We start from the raw sequence: 25,412 nt of genomic DNA, 5'->3' as shown, positions 1-25,412 counted from the left end.
GTTCCTTCATCACTTGCTGCAGACCCAGTCTAGCAGTTATATCTTTTAGGACCGACCAGCTCAATCAGTAGTGCTGTTGAGCAACTCTTGGTAGTGGACCTTGAAATCCCCCACCCAGAGTACATTTTGCGCCCTTGCCACCCTCAGTGCTTCCTCCAAGTGTTATCCAACATGGAGGAATACTGATTCATCATTCATTCGAAGGAGGGTGGTACGTGGTAAGAGGCTTCCTTGCCCATGTTTAACCTGAAGCCTTTGGAGTCTTCATGGGGTCCAGAGTCAATATTGAGGACTCCCAGGGCAACTCCCTCTTGACTATATACCACTGTACTGCCACCTCTGCTGGGTCTGTCCTGCTGGTGGGGCAGAACATATCCAGGGATGGTAATGTTGGTGTCTGGGGTGTTATCTGTAAGGTATGATTCTGTGAGAATGAATATGCCAGGCTGTTGCTTGATTAATCTGAGAGACTGTTCTCCCAATTTTGGGAGAACGAGCCCCCAGATGTTAGTGAGGAGAACTTTGCAGGGTCGACAGCGTTGTTTGTTTTACCATTGTCTTTTCCGGTGCCTAGGTCAATGCCAGGTGGTCCGTCTGGTTTCATTTCTTTGTTGAGTCTTTATAGTGATTGATACAACTGAGTAGCTTGTTAGGCCGCTTCAGAGGGCAGTTGAGCGCAAGCTCATTGCTGTGGCTCTGGAGTCACATGTAGGCCAGACCAGGTAAGGATGGCAGATTTCCTTCCCTAAAGAATATTAGTGAACCAGATGGATTTTTACGACAGTCGACCATGGTTTCAGTGGACTCTTTAATTCCAGATTTTTTTCACTGAATTCAAATTTCCCTATCTTCCGTGGCGGGATTCAAATCTTAGCTGAATTTCTGGATTAATAGTCTAGCGATAATACCATTGGCCAACATCTCCCCTGATAAATAGTCATGTGATAAATAGAAATTAATTAAGGTTGGTTTTACAGTTGATTCCTTGTACAATCAACTTAGCACTTGAATGTCTTAATTGAGAGTATGTGTAGTTAAGGTAATCGGTTTCTGGAAAGTTTTAAAGCCTTAGATTCCAATTGAAAACCTCAAAACTTCCAAGCAGCTAATCTTCCTTAAAGAATTTAATTGGCCTTTTATCTGCAATAAGAAAGAATTTTCAGGCATATACTGTTTCACATCCTGACAGCCAATTTAATATTATTTGAAGTGTAATCACTTGTGATGTCGGCATCTTAATAAAGAGATAGGATGTAAGATTAATATCTAATTTGAAAACGGCTCCTCCAACAATGCATTAATCCATCAGTAGTGCACCAGAGTGTCAGCCTAGATGACATGCTGAAATCTTGGAGACTGTTTGAAACCATGACCACTTGACTTAGTTATGAGAGTGCTCTCCTGAGCTAAGCTTACTAAGATAAAACTCCAACTAAGTCTCGTTTTATTGTCCTACCAAGATACCACCAACAGGTCTCCTGTTCCACCAGAGGCCCAAACATACTTGACCACTGCTACACTAAATATCACATATTCCTACCGCTCTATCGCCCACCCACACTTTGGCAATTCAGACCATAAGGCTTTGCTCCTGCTCCCAGCAGAATACAAGCAAAATTGAAATGGGAGAATCCGTCATAGAAGGTCATGCACAGTTCGTCTGCGGAATCAGATGATCTTTTACGGGACTGCATAGAGTCAGTAGACTGATCAGTATTTAAAAACTCTGCGACCAGTCTGAACGGATATGCCACTACAGTAACTGACTTTGTTCAAGTGTAGAAGACACTGTGCCAAAGAAACAAATCCACTTGTTTCCCAATCGGAAACTATGGATGAATAGGAATATCCACTGCTTGCTGAAGTCCAGGTCTGAGGTGTTCAAACCAGACGACCCTGACCTATACAAGAAATGATGTGGAGATGCCGGCGTTGGACTGGGGTGAACACAGTAAGAGGTCTCACAACACCAGGTTAAAGTCCAACAGGTTTATTTGGTAGCAAATACCATAAGCATTCGGAGCACTGCTCCTTCGTCAGATGGAGTGGAAATGTGCTCTCAAACAGTGCAAACAGACACAAAATCAAGTTGCAGAATACTGATTAGAATGCGAATCCCTAAAGCCAGCCAGGTTTTAAAGGTACAGACAATGTGGGTGGAGGGAGCATTAAACACAGTTTAAAGAGATGTGTATTGTCTCCAGACAGAACAGCTAGTGAGATTCTGCAAGCCCAGGAGGCAAGCTGTGGGGGTTACTGATAACGTGACATAAATCCAACATCCCGGTTTAGGCCGTCCTCATGTGTGCGGAACTTGGCTATCTGTTTCTGCTCAGCGACTCTGCGCTGTCGTGTGTCGTGAAGGCCGTCTTGGAGAACGCTTACCTGAAGATCCAAGGCTGAATGCCCGTGACTGCTGAAGTGCTCCCCCACAGGAAGAGAACAGTCTTGCCTGGTGATTGTCGAGCGGTGTTCATTCATCCGTTGTCGTAGCGTCTGCATGGTTTCCCCAATGTACCATGCCTCGGGACATCCTTTCCTGCAGCGTATCAGGTAGACGTTGTGTGGTAACAGTGACCACGACACCACACAACCCTGCCACAGCAACCTCTGCAAGACGTGCCGGATCATCGACACGGATGCCATCATCTCACGTGAGAACACCATCTACCAGGTACACGGTATCTATTCTTGCAACTCGGCCAACATTGTCTAATAAACCTGTTGGACTTTAACCTGGTGTTGTGAGACTTCTTACTATACAAGAAAGCTAGATATAATCTAAGGAAATCCATCAAAGATGCCAAAAGACAGTCCTGGACCAAACTGGAGTCCCCAGGCTAGCCACACTGACCCCCGCCAACTATGGCAAGGTCTGCAAGAAATAACAGGTTAAAAGATGAAGGCATGTAAAACTCTGGCACCAATGCACCCCTCCCTGATAAGCTCAATGCATTCTATGCCCGTTTTGAGCATGCCCTTCAGCGAGAGCATGCCCTCCACCCCGGAAGCCTCGGACGAATCTGTATCCGAGGTCACCATTACAGATGTCAGATCAGCCATCTCAAAGATCAACCCATGGAAAGCGACTGGCTCGGATGGGGTACCCGGACAAGCACTCAGATCCTGCGTGGATCAGCTGATGGGGGTATTCGCAGACATCTTCAACCTCTCTTTACAACAATCTGAGATCCCCATCTACTTCAAGAAGACAACCATCGTCCCAGTACCAAAGAAAAGCCAGGCAGTGTGCCTTAATGACTATCGTCCGGTGGCACTGATGTCTATCATTATGAAGTGCTTCGAAAGATTAGTCATGGCACAAATCAATTCTGGCCTCCTAGATTGCCTGGTTCCACTATAGTTTGCCTACTGCCGCAACAGGTCCACAGCAGATGCCATCTTCCTGGCCCTGCACTCAACCCTGGAACACTTAGGTAACAAAGACACCTATGTCAGACTCCTATTTATCAACTACAGCTCAGTCTTCAACACCATTATTCCTATGAAACTCGGCTCTAAACACCGTAGCCTGGGGCTTGGCTCCTCCCTCTGTGACTGGAACCTGAACTTCCTAACCCACAGACCGCAATCAGTAAGGATAGGCAACAACACCTCTTCCATGATCATACTCATGGTGCCCCACAAGGCTGTGTCCTCAGCCCCTGACTATACTCCTTATACATCTATGACTGTGTGGCCAAATTCCTCTCCAACTTGATTTTCAAGTTTGCTGATGACACCACCGTAGTGGGTCGGATCTCAAACAATAATCAGACGGAGTACAGGAAAGAGATAGAGAATCTGGTGTGACGATAGTAATCTCCCCCTCAATGTCAACAAAACGAAGGAGATAGTCATCAGCTTCAGGAAGTGTAGTGGAGGACACGCCTCTGTCTACAGCAATGGGGATGAAGTAGAAATTGCCGAGAGCTTCAAGTTTTTAGGTGTCCAGGTCACCAACAACCTGTCCTGGTCCCTCCATGCCACGCTATAGTTAAGAAAGCCGACAAACGATTCTACTTTCTCAGAAGACTAAGCAAATTTGGCATGTCCGTTGCGACTCTCACCAACTTTTACAGATGCACCATAGAAAGCATTCTTTCTAGTTGTATCACAGCTTGGTATGGCTCCTGCTCTGTCCAACACCGCAAGAAACTACAAAGGGTCCTGAATGAAGCCCAGCCCATCACTCAAACCAGCCTCCCATCCATTGCCTCCTTCTACACCTCCCGCTGCCTCGGAAAGCATAATAAAAGCCCCCACGTGCCCCAGGCATACTCTCTTCCACCTTCTTCCGTCAGGAAAAAGATACGAAATTCTGAGGACATGTACCAACCGACTCAAGAACAACTTCTTCCCTGCTGCCATCAGACTTTTGAATGGATCTACCCCGCATTAAATTGATCTTTCTCTACACCCTGGCTATGACTGTAACACTACATTCTGCACACTCTCCTTTCCTTCTCTATGTATGGTATGTTTTGTCTGTATAGCGCGCAAGAAGCAATACTTTTCACTGTATACTAATACATGTGACAAGAATAATAAATCAATAAATCAAACAATGAGGCATCTCTATACAAGTTAAACTAGATTCTCTAAAAGGTTGATGAATATTTGTCAATTATTTTATACAATGTTTTGGGAGTGGGTAATAACTGGTTTATTATATTCTGCATGTTTATTTACTTCCCTATTAGAAGCCAGGAGTGCAGCTGCCAATCTCACAGAAAGCATGGCGAGGAATCCTTGGGGCATAAGCATTTAATTAGAAAATGATTGCTTGCTGCAAAACAAAACAATTATCAGTCAGCACTTTTAGAAAAAGGCACTATTTTTATCCCTATTGACCTTCATATTAAAACATGTATAGTCATTTCATTAATGATTCACAATTCCTAAAGTTAATTTTTAAGCAATGTTGATTGTGCTCTCTTTCAACCTCTTCCGTGTTCCCTTTTAATTCTGATGTGACAGGGGAACCTTGCAAAGGCCCTTATTGTAAACATTAGATGAAGACAGACCCAGACTCAGGACTTTTCCAGCATTTTCTGTTTTTGTTCCAGACTGAGGTAAAATAGCATGCTAAAAACTCACTGTTGTGACTCAAAAAACAGCTACTTGTTTGTATGACTGAGTTGTGAAATTCTATCCCAATTGAATTTGCTCCTTTTAAGAAGAAGGAGAAACAAAAATGTTGTGCATCAATTGACAAAAGAAAAACTAAGCATGAAGAAAGGTAATTTGGCCCACCTAAGTTCATTGTTCTAGTATTTATATCTCCCAGTTTATGTGTCTCCCAGTCTTCAACTGTGTCTTGAATCCTGCATGAGTCGGTATCTCAACTCCATAGTCTGCCAGGTTAATCAAGGAATTTTAATAATCTGTTAATTTATTTTTCATTCAGTTATAGAAAATAGAATCAGGAATAGGCCATTCGGCCCTTCCAGCCAGCTCTGTCATTTATTTTGATCATGGCTGATCATCGAATTCAACATGCGGATCCTGCCTCCCCCCACCCCATCCCATATCCCTTGATCCCTTTATACTTATACCTAGACTTTCTATTCTGCCTTATTTTAAAATAAATACATACCTTTTTTAGCTGTTGTACGCATCGAGACGTATCAACAATGTTGAAGCCCCGTGGAATAAAAGATATTGTGGCTGCAAGGATATATAATTGGTTGAGTGACAGGCAACAGAGAGTAGTCATAAATTATTGTCTTTTGAATGTTATTAGGACCTGTCCCTTCACCTCCACCCTGCTCACCATCCCGGGGCCTAAGCACTCTTTTCAGGTGAAACAGCACTTCACATGCACCTCCATTAAACTGGTCTTTGCATTCGCTGCTCTCAATGCAATCTACTCTACATTGGACAGACCAAATGCAGATTAGGTGACCGCTTTGCAGAACACCCATCTGTCTGTCCGCAAGCAGAACCTAGATCTTCCTGTCGCTTGCCATTTCAGCGCAACACCCTGCCCTCCAGTCCACATGTCTGCCCTTGGCCTTTTGCAATGTTCCAGTGAAGCCCAACGTAAACTGGAGGAACAGCATCTTATCTTCTGACTAGGCACTTTAGAGCCTTCAGGACTGAACATTGGGTTCAACAACTTCCGAGCATGAACTTCACTTCTACTCCATTTCCATTTATTTTTTTCATTTCTTATTTTCATCTTATTAATCCATTATTATTAGTTTATATTGTTATTTTTATTTTTCCACTTCTAAAATCTCGCTTTCCATCTTTTTTTCATGCCCCCCCCTGCCCCGCCCCATCCCACTAGGGCCATCTGCCACATTCCTATACCCTGCAGCCCCCCCCCCCCCCCCCCCCTCCCAAACCAACCACCTGTCTGGGTTGGTGCCTGCCTGGGTTTGCCGGGATCTGCACCAAAGCCTTTCCGTTTGGCTTCCTGCTTGGGGCAGGAGAGGGGGGGGGGGGCATTGCAGGAGGGCATTGAATTGGGCTTCCAGCCCTATAATTACACACATATTTACAATTCTGAATATCAGCTCCTTGCACCACTCTGGATGGGAACCTGATCAGCGGGATGAGAGCATTGCGACGGGTTTGACACCTGGCAGGGAATCCCACTTTAGCCCCAACACCTGATTTTAATAGCCCGTTGAATCCCATCCACTGTGTATCTTGCTGATTTCAAATTACCATACGAGTGTCCTTGTCCCTGGCATGTTCAAGTAGACTTCTTAATTATTGGTTTAGTTCTGATAAAAGTTCATTTTGGGAGAGGGAATGGATTTTAGTTTCATTTTGCTCCCTGCAGTAGTTGGTTCAACTGGATAGAATTTTATGGTCAGCAGTGAAGGGTAGTCTTCCGTAGTGTGCCGTTAAGCTCGGAAAGCTGGCCACAAATATCTAGTGGCTCTGTGCTGTCAATTTATCCATTGCAACATTAGTTTCATTCTCATTGAGGGGTATGTCATCCAGGAATAGTAAAAATCATCACAAAGGCAATCAGGAAGTAAAAAACAATGATTATCAATCACTTTTTAAAATCATTTTGCAGGGAGCAAAATAAAGATTGGGCAGACACATGAGATTAAGGTAGAAGTTGAAGTATTATAAACATTTTAAAATATTTAAAGAAAATTTTAATCATAAAGGGAATTAAGATGGGGATAAAGCGGAGTTGAGGATAATCGCCTCAGATTTTATCTATTAAATTTTTAACGTAGATTGGAGGAAATGGCACTTGACTTATAAAATTAATTTCTCAGGGTTGGAGAGGTGGTTTAGTAAATAATTATGACTTAGCATGTCATTTTAAAGCTCTGTGGTTCCTTATTTAATATGGCTTAACCTTTTCATTAGATTTTTACAGACATATAGGCGCAGTATTGCATAATAAATTTAAGTACACATCAAATCATTGATTCCGTGCTGATTGCATCTGTAAAGGCTGCAAAAGTGCACCCTCTTGAGGAACATGACGTCACTGACAGCAACTTCCAAATTTCTATATTTATCTCTGCACATTCAAATGTTTGTGTTGCATAGTAGTGATGACGTGTACAGGTAGTAGACAGTGTCATGATATTGTGCATATCATGTTTCTTATAAGGGGTATGTTTAGAATTCAGATATGGTTTGCAAGGTGCCAGTTTGTCTAAGAAATCTTTTAAATTGGTAGCTAGAAGAACAGGATAAGTACCTGGGGTGTTGTCTTAAATTAAGTAACACATTTGTGTTTACTTAGGTTTCCCCTGGGGTTTCAGAGTTGAGTTTTGTTTGGGTTGATTGAAAGGGACAGTCACATGCTTAATGTGAGGAGCTAAACTTGTAGGGAAGATGCACAGTTTCTCTTTCATTTTCAAAACAAGATGTTACTGCCTGGTTCTAAAAGAAGCAAGATGTGTCTCTGTATCTTTCTCCAGAAGTGTTCTGAAAGCCCTAGGACTGTTTTACGGAGACAAGCAAGTGAGCTTGTGTTTTGCTAACTAATGTTAAAGGGGGGTTTGAGTCAATAAGAGGAATATTGCTTAAATTGGAACTCATAGTGAGAAGTTAACAGTTAAGAATTGTATCTTGTCTTGTTTAAGTATTGTTCAATTGTTAAATGTTATGCTAATTCATTTGTTATAGTTAAACTATTATTAAATAAAATTTGTTTTAATAAAAGCTTCCCAATATGTCAGTAGAATTGGACCTGGGGTGAGCCATCATATCCTCACATTAATGCAAATATAGCAAATTGCTGGGCCAAGTCTGATTTCATAATATACTTTGAGGTTTCTGATCCATACACTGACAGCAGCCACTACAACCACTGGTTTTGGGTCACAGAATTTCAGCACAGAAAAAATCAAATTGGTCCATCATCCCCTTTAAAAGAGGCATTGAATTTGTCACACTCCCCACACTTTCTCCATAGCCGAGCAAGTTTATTCTTTTCAAATGTATATATTCACCTTTTTTTTAAGTTTTGAATTTACTTCCATTTTTTAATTACCTTCTTGGGGAATGCCTTCCAGCTCATGGTGGGATAGAAATGAGGAACTGACATTGACAGTGAGGAAGAAATCAAGGGACGTATGTGAAGGGAGAGAAAAAGGTTCAGTCATAAAGGAAGAGAACCAGAAAGAAAGACATGCAGAGAAACAAATAGCTTGGCATCACTTCCTTTCAATATTTTTGGCTGCTGTTAATATTTATAATACACTGTGCCAAGCAATGAGGATGAGATTTATATTGTGGGTTTTGAATTTGATTTAGATGAATGTGAGGGATTAGCAATGTAGGTGCAGTGATACCCAGGACGTTTTATTGGCACCCATCAATACCCCAGACCAGTGTTTATAGATTCCTGTATACATTACTAGGCATTTTGGAGAAGACTTAACTTTATCATCTTTGCTTCCCAAGAAAGATTGTCAGATTTGCACTATTTGTTGCATTGTCACCCACAGACACCATCCAGAACTGTAGAAATGGGGGTTTCCACAGTTCAAAGCTTTCATTCTACCAGAACATTCCACCCTGTCAGATGAGGCAGTTGGCAGTGCACAATATATATCAAGTAAATGGTAACTGCTGAAAGTGATAACTTCATTGCCTTTCCTGTGGAATTAGGTATCAGCTGAGGCAGAGCTTTCGTAAAGTGGTAGTGTTTCATCAAGTGCAAAGTCTCACAGATGACCCACAGAAAGGTATCCGGAGTCTCCATTCCAACTTCTAAGTTTATATAAACAGAGGTTTATAGCAATTCATTTCAGATGGAATCTGACCTCAAAAACATGATTATTCACATCCATGGTTCTTAACCAGGAAGCAGATGTGCTGTCTCATTATGCAGTGGCCCACACTACCCACAGTTTTGTAAGTGGAAGACACATTTGGAAAGTAACTGTTCATGAGTGAGACTAGCATCTGGTCAAAAAGAAAAGAGAGGCGTATGGTAGGTCCAGGCAGCTAAAAACGGAGGGAGCTCTGGAGGAGTACAAAGAAAGTAGGAAAGAACTCAAACGGGGAATTAGAAGAGCAAAAAGGGGTCACGAAATGTTCTTGGCAGACAGGATTAAGGAGAATCCCAAGGCATTTTATTCATACGTTAGGAACAAAAGGGTTGTCAGGGAAAAAATCGGACCTCTCAGGGACAAAAGTGGGGAATTATGCTTGGAGCCCAAAGAAGTAGGGGAGATCCTAAATGAATACTTTGCGTCGGTATTCACAAAGGAGAGGGATGTGTTGACTGGGAGTGTCTCGGAGGGGAGTGTTGAACCGTTGGAGAAAATCTCCATTACAAAGGAGTTTTAGGTTTGTTAGAGAATATAAAGACTGACAAATCCCCAGGGCCTGATGGAATCTATCCAAGGCTGCTCAGGGAGACGAGAGATGAAATCGCTGGGCCTCTGACGCAAATCTTTGTCTCGTCACTGGACGCAGGTGAGGTCCCAGAGGATTGGAGGATAGCTAATGTGGTCCCGTTATTTAAGAAGGGTAGGAAGGATAACCCGGGTAATTATAGGCCGGTGAGTTTGATGTCCGTGGTGGGGAAGTTGTTGGAGAAGATTCTTAGAGATAGGATGTATGCGCATTTAGAAAGGAATAAACTCATTAACGATAGTCAGCATGGTTTTGTGAGAGGGAGGTCGTGCCTCACTAACCTGGTGGAGTTTTTTGAAGAAGTGACCAAAATAGTTGACGAGGGAAGGACCGTGGATGTCGTCTATATGGACTTTAGTAAAGCGTTTGACAAAGTCCCTCATGGTAGGTTGGTGAAAAAGGTTGGATCTCATGGGATAAAGGGGGAGGTGGCTAGATGGGTGGAGAACTGGCTTGGTCACAGAAGACAGAGGGTGGTAGTGGAAGGGTCTTTTTCTGGCTGGAGGCCTGTGACTAGTGGTGTTCCGCAGGGCTCTGTATTGGGACCTCTGCTGTTTGTGATTTATATCAATGATCTGGAAGAAGGTGTAACTGGGGTGATCAGTAAGTTTGCGGACGACACAAAATTGGCAGGACTTGCAGATAGTGAGGAGCATTGTCAGAAGCTACAGAAGGATATAGATAGGCTGGAAATTTGGGCAAAGAAATGGCAGATGGAGTTCAATCCTGATAAATGCGAAGTGATGCATTTTGGTAGAACTAACGTAGGGGGGAGCTATACGATAAATGGCAGAACCATAAAGGGTGTAGATACGCAGAGGGACCTGGGTGTGCAAGTCCACAGATCCTTGAAAGTGACGTCACAGGTGGAGAAGGTGGTGAAGAAGGCATATGGCATGCTTGCCTTTATAGGACGGGGCATTGAGTATAAAAGTTGGGGTCTGATGTTGCAGATGTATAGAACGTTGGTTCGGCCGCATCTGGAATACTGCGTCCAGTTCTGGTCGCCACACTACCAGAAGGACGTGGAGGCTTTGGAGAGAGTACAGAGGAGGTTTACCAGGATGTTACCTGGTATGGAGGGGCTTAGTTATGAGGAGAGATTGGGTAAACTGGGGTTGTTCTCCCTGGAAAGACGGAGGATGAGGGGAGACTTAATAGAGGTGTATAAAATTATGAAAGGCATGGATAGGGTGAACGGTGGGAAGCTTTTCCCCAGGTCGGTGGTGACGTTCACGAGGGGTCATAGGTTCAAGGTGAAGGGGGGGAGGTTTAACACAGATATCAGACGGACATATTTTACACAGAGGGTGGTGGGGGCCTGGAATGCGCTGCCGGGCAAGGTGGTGGAGGCGGACACACTGGGAACGTTTAAGACTTATCTAGACAGCCATATGAACGGAGTGGGAATGGAGGGATACAAAAGAATGGTCTAGTTTGGACCAGGGAGGGGCGTGGGGTTGGAGGGCCGAAGGGCCTGTTCCTGTGCTGTATTGTTCTTTGTTCTTTGTCCATGGCTGATGCAGCTGTTGAGAAACCCCTTAACAGCAGTAGAGAGCCTTTGGCTGGAAGCCAAAGCATCTGTTCACTGTACTCAATTTTACAACTTTGGCACAATGGAAGCATAATTTTAAAAAAAATATTTATGGGATGTGAGCATCGATGGCTAGACCAGCAATTATTGCCCATCCCTCGTTGCTTTTGAGAAGGTGATGGTGAGCTGCCTTTTTGAACCACTGCAGTTCCTGAGGAGTAGGTACACTCATTGTGCTGTTAGGGATGGTTCCAGGATTTTAACCCAGTGAAGGTGAAAGAACACCGATATATTTCCAAGTCAGGATGGCGGGTGGCTTGTAGGGGAACCCCAGGTAATGGTGTTCACAGGCATCTGCTGCTCTTGTCCTAGATGGTGGTGGTTGCGGGTGTGAAAGGTGCTGCCTAAGGAACCTTGGTGAATTCCTGCAGTTTAATGTATCGTGTAGATAGTACACACGGCTGCCATTGTTCGTTGGTGGTGGGGGGATTGAATGTTGTGGAAGGGGTAGAAATCAAGCGGTTGCTTTGTCCTGAACGGTGTCAAGCTTTTTGAGTGTTGTTGGAGTTGCAGTCATCCAGGCAACTGGAGAGTATTCTATTACACTCCGATTTGTGCCTTGTAGATGGTGGACAAGATTTGGAGAGTCAGGAGGTGAGTTACTCACTGCAGTATTCCGAGCCTATGATCTGCTCTGATAGCCACAGTATTTATATGGCTAGATCAGTTTCTAGTCAATGGTAACTCCCCAGGATGTTGATAGTGGGAGATTCAGCGATAGTAATGCCATTGAATATCAAGGGGCAATGGTTAGATCCTCTCATGTGTGACATGAATGTTTCTTGCCACTTGTCAGCCCAAGCCTGGATATTGTCCAGGTCTTGCTGAATTTGGGTATAGACTGCCTCAATATCTGAGGAGTCGCGAATGATACTGAACATTGTGTAGTCATCAGCAAACATCCCTACTTCTGACCTTATGATGGAAGGAAGGTCATTGATGAAACAGCTGAAGATTGTTGGGCCTAGGACACTACCCTAACAAGCTCCTGCAGTGACATCCTAGAGCTGAGATGATTGACCTCCAAACACCACAGACATCTTCCTTTGTGCTCAATATGCCTCCAGCCAATAGATTCCCATTGACTCCAGTTTTTCTAGGGCTTCTTGATGCCATATTCAGTTGAATGCTGCCATGATGTCAAGGGCAGCCACTCTCACCCCACCTCTTGTCCATGTTTAAACCAAGGCTGCAATGAGGCCAGGAGCTGAGTGAACCTGGCGGATCCCAAACTGTGCATCTGTGAGCAGGCTATTGCTAAGTAAGTGCCCCATGATAGCGCTGTTGATAGTATTAGTAACAAGATATTTTAAATTACACCCCCTCAAAGATTGCAGAAGTTCACAACCTTGTTTTGTGCTGTGCTCTGAGCCCCTCAAGTGGTGTCTGTAAAAGTAAAAGGCAAATTTGCCACTGCCCTTTTCTCGATACAAGGAATACCTTCCCTGTTTTCAACCAAGTAAGAAGTCTCACAACACCAGGTTAAAGTCCAACAGGTTTATTTGGTAGCAAAAGCCACTAGCTTTCGGAGCGCTGCCCCTTCGTCAGGTGAGTGGGAGTTCTGTTCACAAACACGGCATATAAAGACACAAACTCAGTTTACAGAATAATGGTTGGAATGTGAGTCTTTACAGGTAATCAAGTCTTAAAGGTACAGACAATGTGAGCGTTAAGCACAGGTTAAAGAGATGTGTATTGTCTCCAGACAGGACAGCCAGTGAGATTTTGCAAGCCCAGGCAAGTCATGGGGGTTACAGATAGTGTGACATGAACCCAAGATCCCAGTTGAGGCCGTCCTCATGTGTGCGGAACTTGGCTATCAGTCTCTGCTCAGCGACTCTGCATTGTCGTGTGTCGTGAAGGCTGCCTTGGAGAATGCTTACGCGAAGATCAGAGGCCGAATGCCCGTGACCGCTGAACTGTTCCCCAACAGGAAGAGAACACTCTTGCCTGGTGATTGTCGAGTGGTGTTCATTCACCCGTTGTCGTAGTGTCTGCATGGTTTCCCCAATGTACCATGCCTCAGGACATCCTTTCCTGCAGCGTATCAGGAGACAATGTTGGCCGAGTTGCAAGAGTATGTACCGTGTACCTGGTAGATGGTGTTCTCACGTGAGATGATGGCATCTGTGTCGATGATCCGGCACGTCTTGCAGAGGTTGCTGTGGCAGGGTTGTGTGGTGTCGTGGTCACTGTTCTCCTGAAGGCTGGGTAGTTTGCTGCGGACAATGGTCTGTTTGAGGTTGTGCGGTTGTTTGAAGGCAAGAAGTGGGGGTGTCGGGATGGCCTTGGCGAGATGTTCGTCTTCATCAATGACATGTTGAAGGCTCCGGAGGAGATGTCGTAGCTTCTCCGCTCCGGGGAAGTACTGGACGACGAAGGGTACTCTGTCCACTGTGTCCTGTGTTTGTCTTCTGAGGAGGTCGGTGCGGTTTTTCGCTGTGGCGTGTCGGAACTATTGATCGATGAGTTGAGCACCATATCCTGTTCTTATGAGGGCATCTTTCAGCGTCTGGAGGTTTCTGTTGCGATCCTCCTCATCTGAGCAGATCCTGTGTATATGGAGGGCTTGTCCGTAGGGGATAGCTTCTTTAACTTGTTTAGGGTGGAAGCTGGAGAAGTGGAGCATCGTGAGGTTATCCGTGGGCTTGCGGTACAGTGAGGTGCTGAGGTGACCGTCCTTAATGGAGATGCGTGTGTCCAAGAATGCAACCGATTCCGGAGAGTAGTCCATGGTGAGTCTGATGGTGGGATGGAACTTGTTGATGTCATCATATAGTTGTTTCAGTGATTGTTCACCATGAGTCCAAAGGAAGAAAATGTCATCGATGTATCTAGTGTATAGCATCGGTTGAAGGTCCTGTGCGGTGAAGAGGTCTTGTTCGAACCTGTGCATGAAAATGTTGGCATATTGAGGTGCGAGTCTGGTCCCCATGGCTGTTCCGTGTGTCTGGATGAAGAACTGGTTGTTGAAGGTGAAGACATTGTGGTCCAGGATGAAGCGGATGAGTTGTAAAATTGCATCTGGAAACTGGCAGTTGTCGGCATTGAGTACTGAGGCAGTTGCAGCAATGCCATCGTCGTCAACCAAGTAAACAGACTTGGAAGACTGCGTTGACTTGATTGGTGTCTTCCCACCATTCACCTGGCACCACTGTTATTATGGAAGTGTTGCAGTCAGCTGTAAATAGGACCATCTATCTTTGGTGCAACTCTCAGAGCAAAGAGAGCATTGTTGCAGAAGTGTCTTGAATCCTACTATTTGCACCTCCCATTAATGATCAACTGTCATCATTTGAGACTTGTCCTGTCAGGTTCTGCACACCTTGGTCAAGAATTCTACAAACCTAATTCTCTAATTCTCTAATCTATGAAATTGAGGGGAAGAAACATTGTTCCACATTCAGAATAGCTCTGGAGTGCCCAGTATTGGTGAGCGTATGTCGTGTGCCAGCTTTGCCAATCTGGCAAATCTATGAAGTTATGGAATCAATGCTAAATGGAAAATTTGCAGTAATCGGGGTGGGATTTTCTGGCCCATTCCTCCGGCAGGATCTTCCAGCCTTGCTGAAGGTGACCCCTGTCCCCAGCATGTTCCCCGGCAGCACAGCCGGTCAGCAACGCATATGGCTGCTGGGACCAGTGACAAGCCGCCTCTGCCAATGGAAAAGCCCCCTCCCTCGCCCTCGGGAGCCGGAAAATCCCAGCCTCAGTTTTACTGTTGCTAAAATATTTTTGATTTGTTTGTTCCTTCTATCTCCTCAGGTTATATGGGGCAAACATTCTAGCTGGGTTGCTCATTTTTAGGCATCTGCTATCTGTGCTCTTTATTCGGATGCTAGGAAATGGCAGTTACGCAACCATATTCTTCCATTCCCTTTGCATCTACATCTAGTTTATATTTTTTTCATGCATTTTCCTCAATAATGTCAGAATCTATCAGGAAAAGGTGAAGTCTTGCTTAAGTCTCTGTCATGTGTCCTAAGCACCATATGTCGAGCAAAATAGAAATGAATAAATGTCTAATTTTCTTGGAGCGGGGCAGGAGGAAGAGAGAGTGACCTAACAATGACCTTGTATTTCTTTAACTTGGGTTTGAAATGAGGAAACCAGCATGAGAAACAAGAACTGTCAACATTGTGGGTTACCATTGACTGGGAACTGAATTGGACCAGCTGCATGAATACTGTGGCCATAAGAGCAAGTGAGCAGCTGGGAATTCTGTGGCCAGTAACTCCCCTCCTGACACCCTAAAGCCAATCCACAAGGTGCAAGTGAGGTGTATAATGAAATACTCTTCAATTGCCTGGATTAGTGCAGCTCCATCAACACTCGAGAAGCAAGGCACTATTCAGCACAAAGCAGCCCGCTTGATTGGCACCCTTGCACCACCTTCAACACCCACTGCCTCCTGTACCGATGTACTGTCTACCACCTAAAAGATGCATTGTAGCAGCTCACCAAGGTTCAGTCGGTAAATCCACGACCTCTACCACCTAAAAGGACAAGGGTAGCAGGGTACATCGGAACTCCACCACTTGCAGGTTCCCCTCCAAGCCATTCACCATCCTGACTTGGAACAATATTACTGTTCCTTCACTCCACCCTGAATCCAAATCCTGGAGCTCCCTCCCTAACAACACTGTAGGTGTACCTGCAACACATGGACTGCAGCGTTTCAAGAAGGCGGCTCACCACCACCTTCTCGAGGGCAGTTAAAGATGAGCAATAAAAATGCTGGCCTAGCCAGTGCCATCCACATCCCATGAAAAAAGGAAAGTCTATATTCTGTGATGCAAAGTTTTGCTTGTTTATGTACAGTTCTGCTAGGAGGGATAAATGTCTATAAGGGTAGTTGTGTGTTCAGGTAGTATTGTTAGGTAATTTCAGTCCAGTACATGTGTGCTACATACTTTGGACAATGCAAGGAGTGTATTTAGGTGAGTTAGTAATATCAAAATGATGAGATTTCTATTTAAAGATCCATTGTTAAGGTGAACCTAGTAGGGCTAAGCTTTTAATTTAATTTTTAGCAGAAGCAATTGTTGCAAAATATAGTGCAATATTTTGCTATTTCGATGGATATATCAAATTTGAGCAAAAATACATTTGTCTTGGCAGAGAAACAAAACAACATTACAAACTCCAGTGCCGAGTCTGTGTTCATCCCTACTGTGAATGCTTCATCTAACTCTAAATCCTATCGACAAAGTGTGCAGAGCCTGGGCTCTTGTGACATTGAGGCACCTTCAGTGAAACTGAACCGACCCAATTCTCTGTAAGTAGAGCAGCTGTTTACATTATTTGCTCTGTTCTGTATTCGCATCTGTTGATCATACGACAATAAGAATGTCCCTTCTGTAGAGAAGCAAAACGTTGCTTACAATGCTTATTTCTATATATACCAGACATGCATTCTTTTAATAGTTACACTGGTGCCTCAGACCTTGCTACAACACTCATTAAATGTCTGGAATTAAACTATTTAAAAATATTTTGATGAGAATATCTCTGTATACTACAACAGAGAAAAATACCTCGGGCTCAATGTGGTAAAAATAACCACCTTGGCTAGGCAGATGCATTGCCTAATGTCCACAAGAATAACCCTCCTTAAAAAAGGAGCGACCAAAGCTGTACACAGTACACCAGGAGTGGTCTCACCAATACCTTCTACAGTTGTAACAAGCATTCTCTACTTTTATACTTTGTTCCCTTGCAATAAAGGCGTGCCTTTCTAATTACTTACTGTCCTGCATGCTGATCTTTTGTGATTCATGTGAGGACACTTGTCCCTCTATACCACAGCATTTTTCAATCATTCTTGCTTAAATAATATTTTGTTTCCCAATTCTTCCCATCAAAATACACAACCTCATATTTTCCCACAATATGCTTCATCTGCCATTGTTTTGCCCACTCAGTTAACCTGTTTATATCTCTCTACAGGCTCTTGTGTCTTCCTCCCAACTTGCTTTCCCACCTATCTTTGTATTGTTTTATCCATGACGTGAAGGGAGACATGAAAGAGAATAAAGACAGTTGCAGCACCTGTCGCGCCAAAATACTCTTATGTTAAACTTTCATCCAGCATCAAATGAAAGTGAAAGAGAGCTTTGAACCGTGAGAGACCAGTAGAGTGTGGAAGAGCACAGTAGTATAGAGTTCAGCCAGAACAAGAATAGTTGAGACTCAAAAATTGAAATTTTAATTTATCTGTGTTATGGTGATTTGGTTTTATTTTACTTATTAGGGCTGTCTCGTGTGAGTAACTATTGAACTGTTGGACAAGTTTTGTTTGGTACTTTACCATTAGGTTTATTTTGGCTGGTAATTGTTCAATTTGTTACATTCGTGACGCTAATAGCTATTTTGTAGATGGATTTGAGTTTATTAATAAAAGATTAGTATTTAAGCAGGGAGTGACCAAGTATGAAAGACCTTGAGAAAATGTTAAGAGTATTAGGTAGCCAGAGAAGCTTAATCCTCAACAGGTGCTCAGCCATAAAGTTGGCCTAAATTTATATTTGAGGGATTACAGCACTAATTCAATTGTTTGGTTTTAATAAACTTTTATTGGAAAATAGCATAGGGAAAGACTGTTATGTGTAGAACTTGCATGCATAGAGATACTGGATACTTTGTATCCAGGGTGACCGCACATGTATGAAATCTCAGACTGATTGTTCTTGAGCTCAGGGTTTCTGAGCTTGAAAGGTTTTAGGAATGCATCCCAAAGATACAGCAAGTAAATGAGGAAGGACAGTAATTCACAATTCATCAAGGTCAAAACACATAATAGTGTAGGGATAGGATCTTGATATCTGTGATGGTGACAGCATCACAGATATCAAAATTATGGCATCGTGAAACAAATGGTTGCCAAAGAAGTTTAGAAGTAATGAGAGATTTTATAGCAGAATAGATATACTCTTGAAGCTGAAACCCAGAGTTCTAAATGGTATGTTGTCTTTTACCTAAAAGGGAAGGGATATCATTGGTGTAAATGATTTTGGAAAGAGAAGGGGATCTGCAATAAAGAAAGAAATGGATTTATGATTCTGCAAATGAATTTTCAGGGGTGAGATAATATATTAGATAACATTAACTCAAAGATAATAATGTTAAGAGTGCTCCTTGTGGTGCCATCAAACAGGAATAATAAGATGAGGGAATTAAATACATGGCTGTAGAGAAGCTGCAGATGGGGAAGTTTCAGATTCCAGGGACATTGGAACCTGATATGGGCTACAGCTGGCCTATCCAGGGTGGATGAACATCACCTGAACACCAGTAGGATTTACACCCTTGTTAAAGATTAACACAAGTTATTAAATTAATATGATAAAGAAAGCGTCAAACAAGAAGAAATAGGAAGGACAGAAAAAAAAACAGGCAAGCAACCGACAGATTAGGAGTAAAATTGGCAGAAGTGATCCATGAATACAAAAAGCTTTGAAAACAAAGCTTTAGGAGCATTAGGAGTGTTTATAACGTTGAAGGGTATGAGACAGTACCTGTAACATATGTGGCGTGGGCATGATTAGGAATTTAAAATTTTCAGTTATAACATTTTCAGCAGAGGTAGTGTGAGGAAAAGTGTAACGGTATAAAAATGGGAGATAATTTCTAACACAGACCTAAAGATGTTCTAAAGCCTTAATTAAAATAAAATCCTCTTGGGAAATGTCTCAATTCTTGAAATGCAAGTCAACAGAGTGGGGAGATCTGTACAGTTCAGAGATATGTGAGAAGAATAGAGCAATACTATTGAGTGATTTTAACAATTCCAATATAGATTCACTTAAAAATGATAGAGTGGTGAACACATTTTAGAATTCAACATTCAAGTCATTAGGGGAATTTTATGCTCTCCCACCAATGTATTTGAAGGTTGGGGGAGGTAAGTAAAATAAAACAGGTACGTAACCCACTGAATTCCTGTGCTGTCCCCCATATTACCGTTAGCAGATAAGGCATCAGCCAACCCACCAGCCCTTATCGAGGCCTTAACTGGCCAGTTAAGGGTCTGTTTCTGCCCTGCTGCAATAATACATGTGGCTGGGGAAGGTGAACAAAAGAGGCCAATCTGCTATTCACCATCTCGGGTGAAAAGGAGAGAAGGAATGGCAGGGGAGGCATCAACCTGAAACTTTTACTCTCTCTCTGTCTCTCTCTCTCCACAATTGCTGCCTGATCTTCTAAGTATTTCCAGCATCCACAGTATTTTGCTTTTGTCAGAGGATGAAGGTCTGACTGGTACATGTTTCACTTTTGCACCTATAAATTTTAGTAGAAGCCAGAGAGGGAACTGTAGAAGCTCTGATTACTATTTTTCAATCCTCCTTCAATGTGCGAATTCTGCTGAAGAACATCCGCGAGCCAGTTTTATACTATAATAGGTGAAAAAGGTGAACCTGAAACAATAGGCCAGACATTCTGACGTCAGTTTGGGTATATTATTAGGCTCCATAATCTGAGATTGGATTAGTGATCTCAAAATATATGCACTAATCAAGAAAATTTATTTGTCAAAGGCTCGTTGTATTCATCAATTTCAATATTCTCATTTGAAGACGTGATTAATTAATAGGACAACTCAAATGGAGTAATTGCATTTGTGGATTTTCAGAATGCGGTCAATGTAATATTTCATAGGAAGGTTGTTACAGAAAAATGGGCATATAGTATAATAGAAAATGTAGCAAAATGGGAAATTCGTTGTAGGTAGGAAGCTACGTTTAATAGGTATTTCCTCAAAGTTGGAAAAACTAAACTTGTAATATTTTAAATTTTTATTATAAAGATTGCATTTATAAAATGCTTTGCACATGCTCAGAATGTCGCAAAGTGGATTGTTACCATGTTTTTGAAGTGTAGTAACTGCAAAGAAACATAATTTCAGAAACCCATACTGCAGCAAGAATCAATTCCTGTGGTGGCTCTAAAAAAGATTCCCGTACAAGCTGTTCAGGAAGATAACCCAAACTAAAGACTTTTTCAATTTCCAACCTAGCATTTATTACCAATCAATGCAAGCTATTATCCAGTTTTATGGTACAGATAATTGGAATGGACCAACCAGTAATTCTGACTGGAATCTGCTGATTCTATTTGAAAGTTTCATCAGGTTCGTTGCAGTGAAACACTAAGGAAAAAGCATTCAATTTGTCATCTGCTGCAACAGCACTTAACATGAGGATGGAATCCTTATCACATTCATCGCGGCGCGGGCTTGGAGGGCCGAAGGGCCTGTTCCTGTGCTGTATTGTTCTTCTTCTGAAGATATTGGTGTACTTCGAGGTGTTAGAAAAGTAACTAAGATTTGCTATCATTTAAAAGCATATTTTAAGGGTTTTTTTTTGTCGTCCTGTAATTTGGGTAAGCTTCAGCCAGCAGCACTCCATCTGACCATTTTGGAAAATCTAGAATATCTCTGAGAGCAGACATAAACATCTAGTGTAATCATAGGATCTGATGTGAACCAAATATTAATGATGCACTATAACATTAATCTATTTGCATTAAGCCTTGCTAATGTAAATGAATATTTGTTGATTCTTCCCAGGGCTGTGTGGTCAAGTTATGCAACTTTATCAGCTAGATTCCGCAAAAGGTGAAAGGAGAATAATGCATAGTACAGGTTCCTTGCACGGTGTTGCAAATAACAGACATTATTTAAAAATACGAATTGCATCCCTTTGGTGAGGGGGGAAGTGTGAAAACCTATTCACTGATTCACTGTTGTTCCTTTTAATTAAATTACACATCACTAATCTTGCACAGTTTGCTTCTATCAGAGTGATTTGTATTGGAAAAAGGGGAGAACAAATTCACTGTATGCTGCAGCTATTTCAGCCATTGCCATAAGTATATTATCTGATCTGTGTACTTGTGTTCCAATTAAACACTTAAACTAATGGTTACTTCAAAAGCTTTACACTAGACGCTTAATTTTTTTCAATGCATACACCTATATTGTGTGAAATGCTATTCCAAGAAAAGCAATGCCAACAAGTAGGAAATGCTACAAGACAGCTTTGACATGGTTTATCCATTTCATCCTGACTACAATCTGCAAATGTAATTGCTACAAGTTTTAGATGGTTAGTCATGTTTAAGCTTACTGACTATTCCATTTTTAATCAGTATGAAGACATTTCTCTGCTGCCACGGCACGGTATGAGTGTTTCTGTTTTATTTTGTACATACCATCAGTATCAGAAGTGGTCAGCCTGTTGACTTGCCAACTCAGTAATTTCGAAGTATTGAATTTGGAAATTATAGTGTGAAGACAGGGTGGAATTTAATGAAAAAAATTCTAAGTGCTGAACAAAAAATGGGAGAGTTTCAAACTTGCTTTTTGGACGAGTTTAAAACAACAATCTTATGGCACTTAGTCGAAAAGGAGTGCCAGGATGCGATTCACGCCAGTGAGGGCCGTGGAGCTTAATCTTGCTGGTGAAGCTGGCTGCTGAGTTCTAGGGGTGCCCACTGCGCAGACGCCTGGAGATCTCCTGCTCTCCCCCCCCCCCCCCCCCCCCCCCCCCCAAATGAACATTGCGACCCGCCCGGACCTTATAGATGGGGATCAAGGATAGACCCTTGGGGAACATCTGGGGTCAGTTTTTACCGGCTCATCCCGCCCATCATGCGAGAGCACCCGATTTCTCACCGCTCACAATCTTAGCACCAGATATCCGGCGCATTCAGCCTACTGCCCATTCTGGCGAGAGGCTGAATAAATTATTTAAACATATGTAAAGGTTCAATAGCGAGCCCGGGACCGATAAAAGTGGAAATGAATAGGGCTGGGAAGCATTTTCTGATCAGGGCCAGTGTGATCTCCTGGACTCGTTTCGATCGCCTCAGGGGGTCGGAGAGGAATTTCCCAGATTTTTTTTTTCCCCATATTGGCCCTGGGGTTTTCACTCTGGGTTTTCGCCTCTCCCTGGAGATCACATGGTCTGGAATGGGGGGGTGGGGGTGAGTTAATAGGTTGTGATGAACAAAGCATCGTAGCTGTGAGGGACAGCTCGGTGGATAGGATATTAGGATGTAGATAGGCTGGAAAATTGGGCGGGGATCCTGGATTCAGGATTCAATCCTGGACCGGGGAGCGGCGCGGGCTTGGAGGGCCGAAGGGCCTGTTCCTGTGCTGTATTGTTCTTCTTCTTCTTTGTCTCAGCTCACTTGCCTTTGTGGCTTTGCTGGGAGAGGTTCTTTCTGGATCACATATGATCCCCGTGAATGGGGACCAGTTCTGATAACCTCATCAGTAGAACCGTAGGCCATTGAGGCCCCCTACGGAGGTCAAGGCAAGAGTGGGGGTACCCCTTGGGCAGTGCCAGCCTGGCATCATAGCACTGCCCAAGGGGCACCTTGGCATTGCCCACCAGGCACCTTGGCACTGCCTGAAGGGGGTGGGGCCAGGTCAGGGTGGGACGATCAACTAGGGAGGGGCCACTCTGCCACTCTGCAGAAGATTGATGGGAGGGCCTCGCTGCCACTCTGCATTGCGATCGGTGGGGGAGGGAGGGGGGTGTGATCGGTCTGGGTGGTGTTGGGAGGGGGGGGGGAATATTTCCAGGTGGTGTGGACTCACGATTGGCTGTGGGCCCTCGCGATAGCTGGGGAGGGCTGGGTCGAGGCCGGCTGCAGCAGCAGAGGCCTGACAGGTCTCTCTCTCTCTCTCAGACCTGTCAGCTCTCTGCTGATTGCCATTGCACATGTGCAGCCACAGAGGTCTGCACATGTACAATAGCGCCCTCTGCTGCTACAGCAGGCTGGCTGATGATTTAGGTCCCACCTCCTTCCCCTACAGGCAAGGAATGGTTTAGCCCATTTTTTCATGCACTGTGCATAAAATTCTGGATTTTAACTGACCCAAAGAAAGGTGAGAAACTCTCCCATTTTCCTGCCCATCCTGGACCTAGCATGTTTTTGGTAAGATCAGCCCCCCTGAGCCATCAGTACAGAAGCAAGAAGTGAAATCATCAGAGATGATGTTCTGGTTATGATTAAATATGTAAGTATGGAACCGTGAGTGCATTCCCACCCAGCTGGGCAATGATGGACAGGCAATGGGGAGGTGGCATTATCAACCATGTCAAAGGTTGCACATAGGTCGAGAAGTACAAAGATATATAGGTTACTTTTACTTCGACTACATGGGGTGTTATTCGTGATGTTGAGGGCTATTTCAGTACTGTATCAGGGGCAGAAACCTGAATGGAGGCATTCAAACATGGAGTTCTGGGAAAGGGCTATCAGCGTGTTGTTATGAATGGTTGGCTGAGTTTCTAAAAGCTACAATTATCATGCAAAGGAGTTCTGAGTTAAAGTTCAATTGACAGCTCAATGAGGCTATTAAAAGATTTACAGTTTTTGTAGCTTCTGAATTGAACTTTGTTTTTATCAGATATAATCGCTTGAAGAGATTTAAAGTTTTGAATGGATTTTCTGTTTGGGAGTTTTTTCATTATCAAGTCTGTAGGAGTGAGAACTATGTTGGATTGCTTGAAGTTTATTTGTTATCATTTCCACATGGTTCCAGAGTGTATATATTGGGTGAGTGGCTATGGAAGTGGCCTGGAGGATATGAGGGGCCATATTGAGTAGGTGATGGGCGTGAGTTCACAATGAGAGTACGAGGGGCCATGGGGAAGTGGGAGGGTGGAGATGTGATGGATAACAACTTTTAAACCAAAGAACTGGAGCAGGCTTTCTAATAGCACACTGAGGTACTCACTCAAACCTTCTGTTTCTGATGTCAGCATACCTAATTCCATCCTCCCTGGAGTGAAAACCACATGTCAGTGTACCTTTTACTGAGACAGGTCTGGCAAGTCAGGAAATTTCTCAACCCGAGCTACCCGCCTTGGTCGCTAAAATCTGGCCCATAGTTTCAGAATAAAGGGTCATCCATTTATGACTGAGATGAACAGGAATTTCTTCTGTCAAAATCCTGGATCTTTGGAATTCTCTACCCCAAGAAGCTGTGGAGATTGAGTCATTTGAATGTATTCAAGGCTGAGTTAGATGAAGTATTAAACCATAGGTGAGTCAAGGGTAATGGGGAACAGACAAGAATATGAAATTGAAGCCAAGATCAGATCACTCATGATCTTATTGAATGCAGAGCAGGCTCAAGGGCCAATTTGGCCTACTCCTAGTTCTATTTTTTTGTGCTCTGTACTTAACAAACCTTGGCTATTAAACCTGTTCTTTTCAACAGGGACATGTTAAAGCTACGTATTTGTCATGCGAAAGTATGACTTTTTTCATTTGCAAAAACAAGCATTGTAAAGTTTAAGATCTAATGGCTATGGCCAGCTGAAAAGAATCCAAAAACAATATAATATATACCAAAATAGTTACTTTTCATCATGATTATAAATTGCCCAGTCTTGCATTTTTCATGACTGAGACTGTTGGCATAATTGCTTGCCAATGTGAGTACATGTATTTGAAAGATTTCTCGTCATTAGGATGTGAAAAAAGATTACCTACTATTCCTTCTGCAATTTCAGCACCAGTAATATCCTGCAGTGTTGGCCAAAATCAATTAAAGGAATTTGAAAAATTAACCATTCACTTTGATTAATTGCAGCCACTGAATTTTGTGGTTTCCGTCCAGGTTATTTCAAACTCTGTAGTTGCCTTGTTATGATCGTTGCCAGTAACTGGATTCAAGACATATGTGTCATGCACATGGCTATTCTTGGACATGGCTATTCTTGGAAACCAAGATTTGCCTTCTGTCGTAATTCAGCCAAACACTGGTTTCCCATCACCAGTACCCTTTATTGCACACCAAAGGAAAAGGCCTGTCCCATGGCTTACAGTCAGGTAGTCTTCACCTTGGGATCTACCACTCCATATGGGTAAAGCTACAGGCTTACAAACACCCGCTGGCTGCTTCCAATTGAGTGAGCCTCTTTAAAAAAAAAGGTTATGGTTT

General features: G+C 43.2%; 1 protein-coding gene across 3 annotated transcripts in view; it reads left to right on the top strand.

Moving 5' to 3' along the window:
* Positions 1-25,412, top strand: part of LOC144505094 (rho GTPase-activating protein 26-like) — a 184,253-nt gene that overhangs the window by 139,465 nt on the left and 19,376 nt on the right. For 2 of the 3 annotated variants that reach the window (XR_013499764.1, XM_078230903.1), the window contains exons 20-21: positions 16,571-16,727; positions 21,018-21,065. Coding sequence is in view for 2 of the 3 variants with exons in the window: in XM_078230903.1 (XP_078087029.1) it covers positions 16,571-16,727; positions 21,018-21,065 (205 nt within the window). In the remaining variant the exon portion in view is untranslated. The remainder of the gene's footprint in view (positions 1-16,570; positions 16,728-21,017; positions 21,066-25,412) is intronic. The other variant, XM_078230905.1, reaches the window with a different exon arrangement.

This window comes from Mustelus asterias, chromosome 16 (assembly GCF_964213995.1).
Source record: "Mustelus asterias chromosome 16, sMusAst1.hap1.1, whole genome shotgun sequence".
Lineage (NCBI taxonomy): Eukaryota > Metazoa > Chordata > Chondrichthyes > Carcharhiniformes > Triakidae > Mustelus > Mustelus asterias.
Note: the sequence above shows the minus strand (reverse complement) of the source record. Positions and strands in the feature narration are given on the sequence as shown.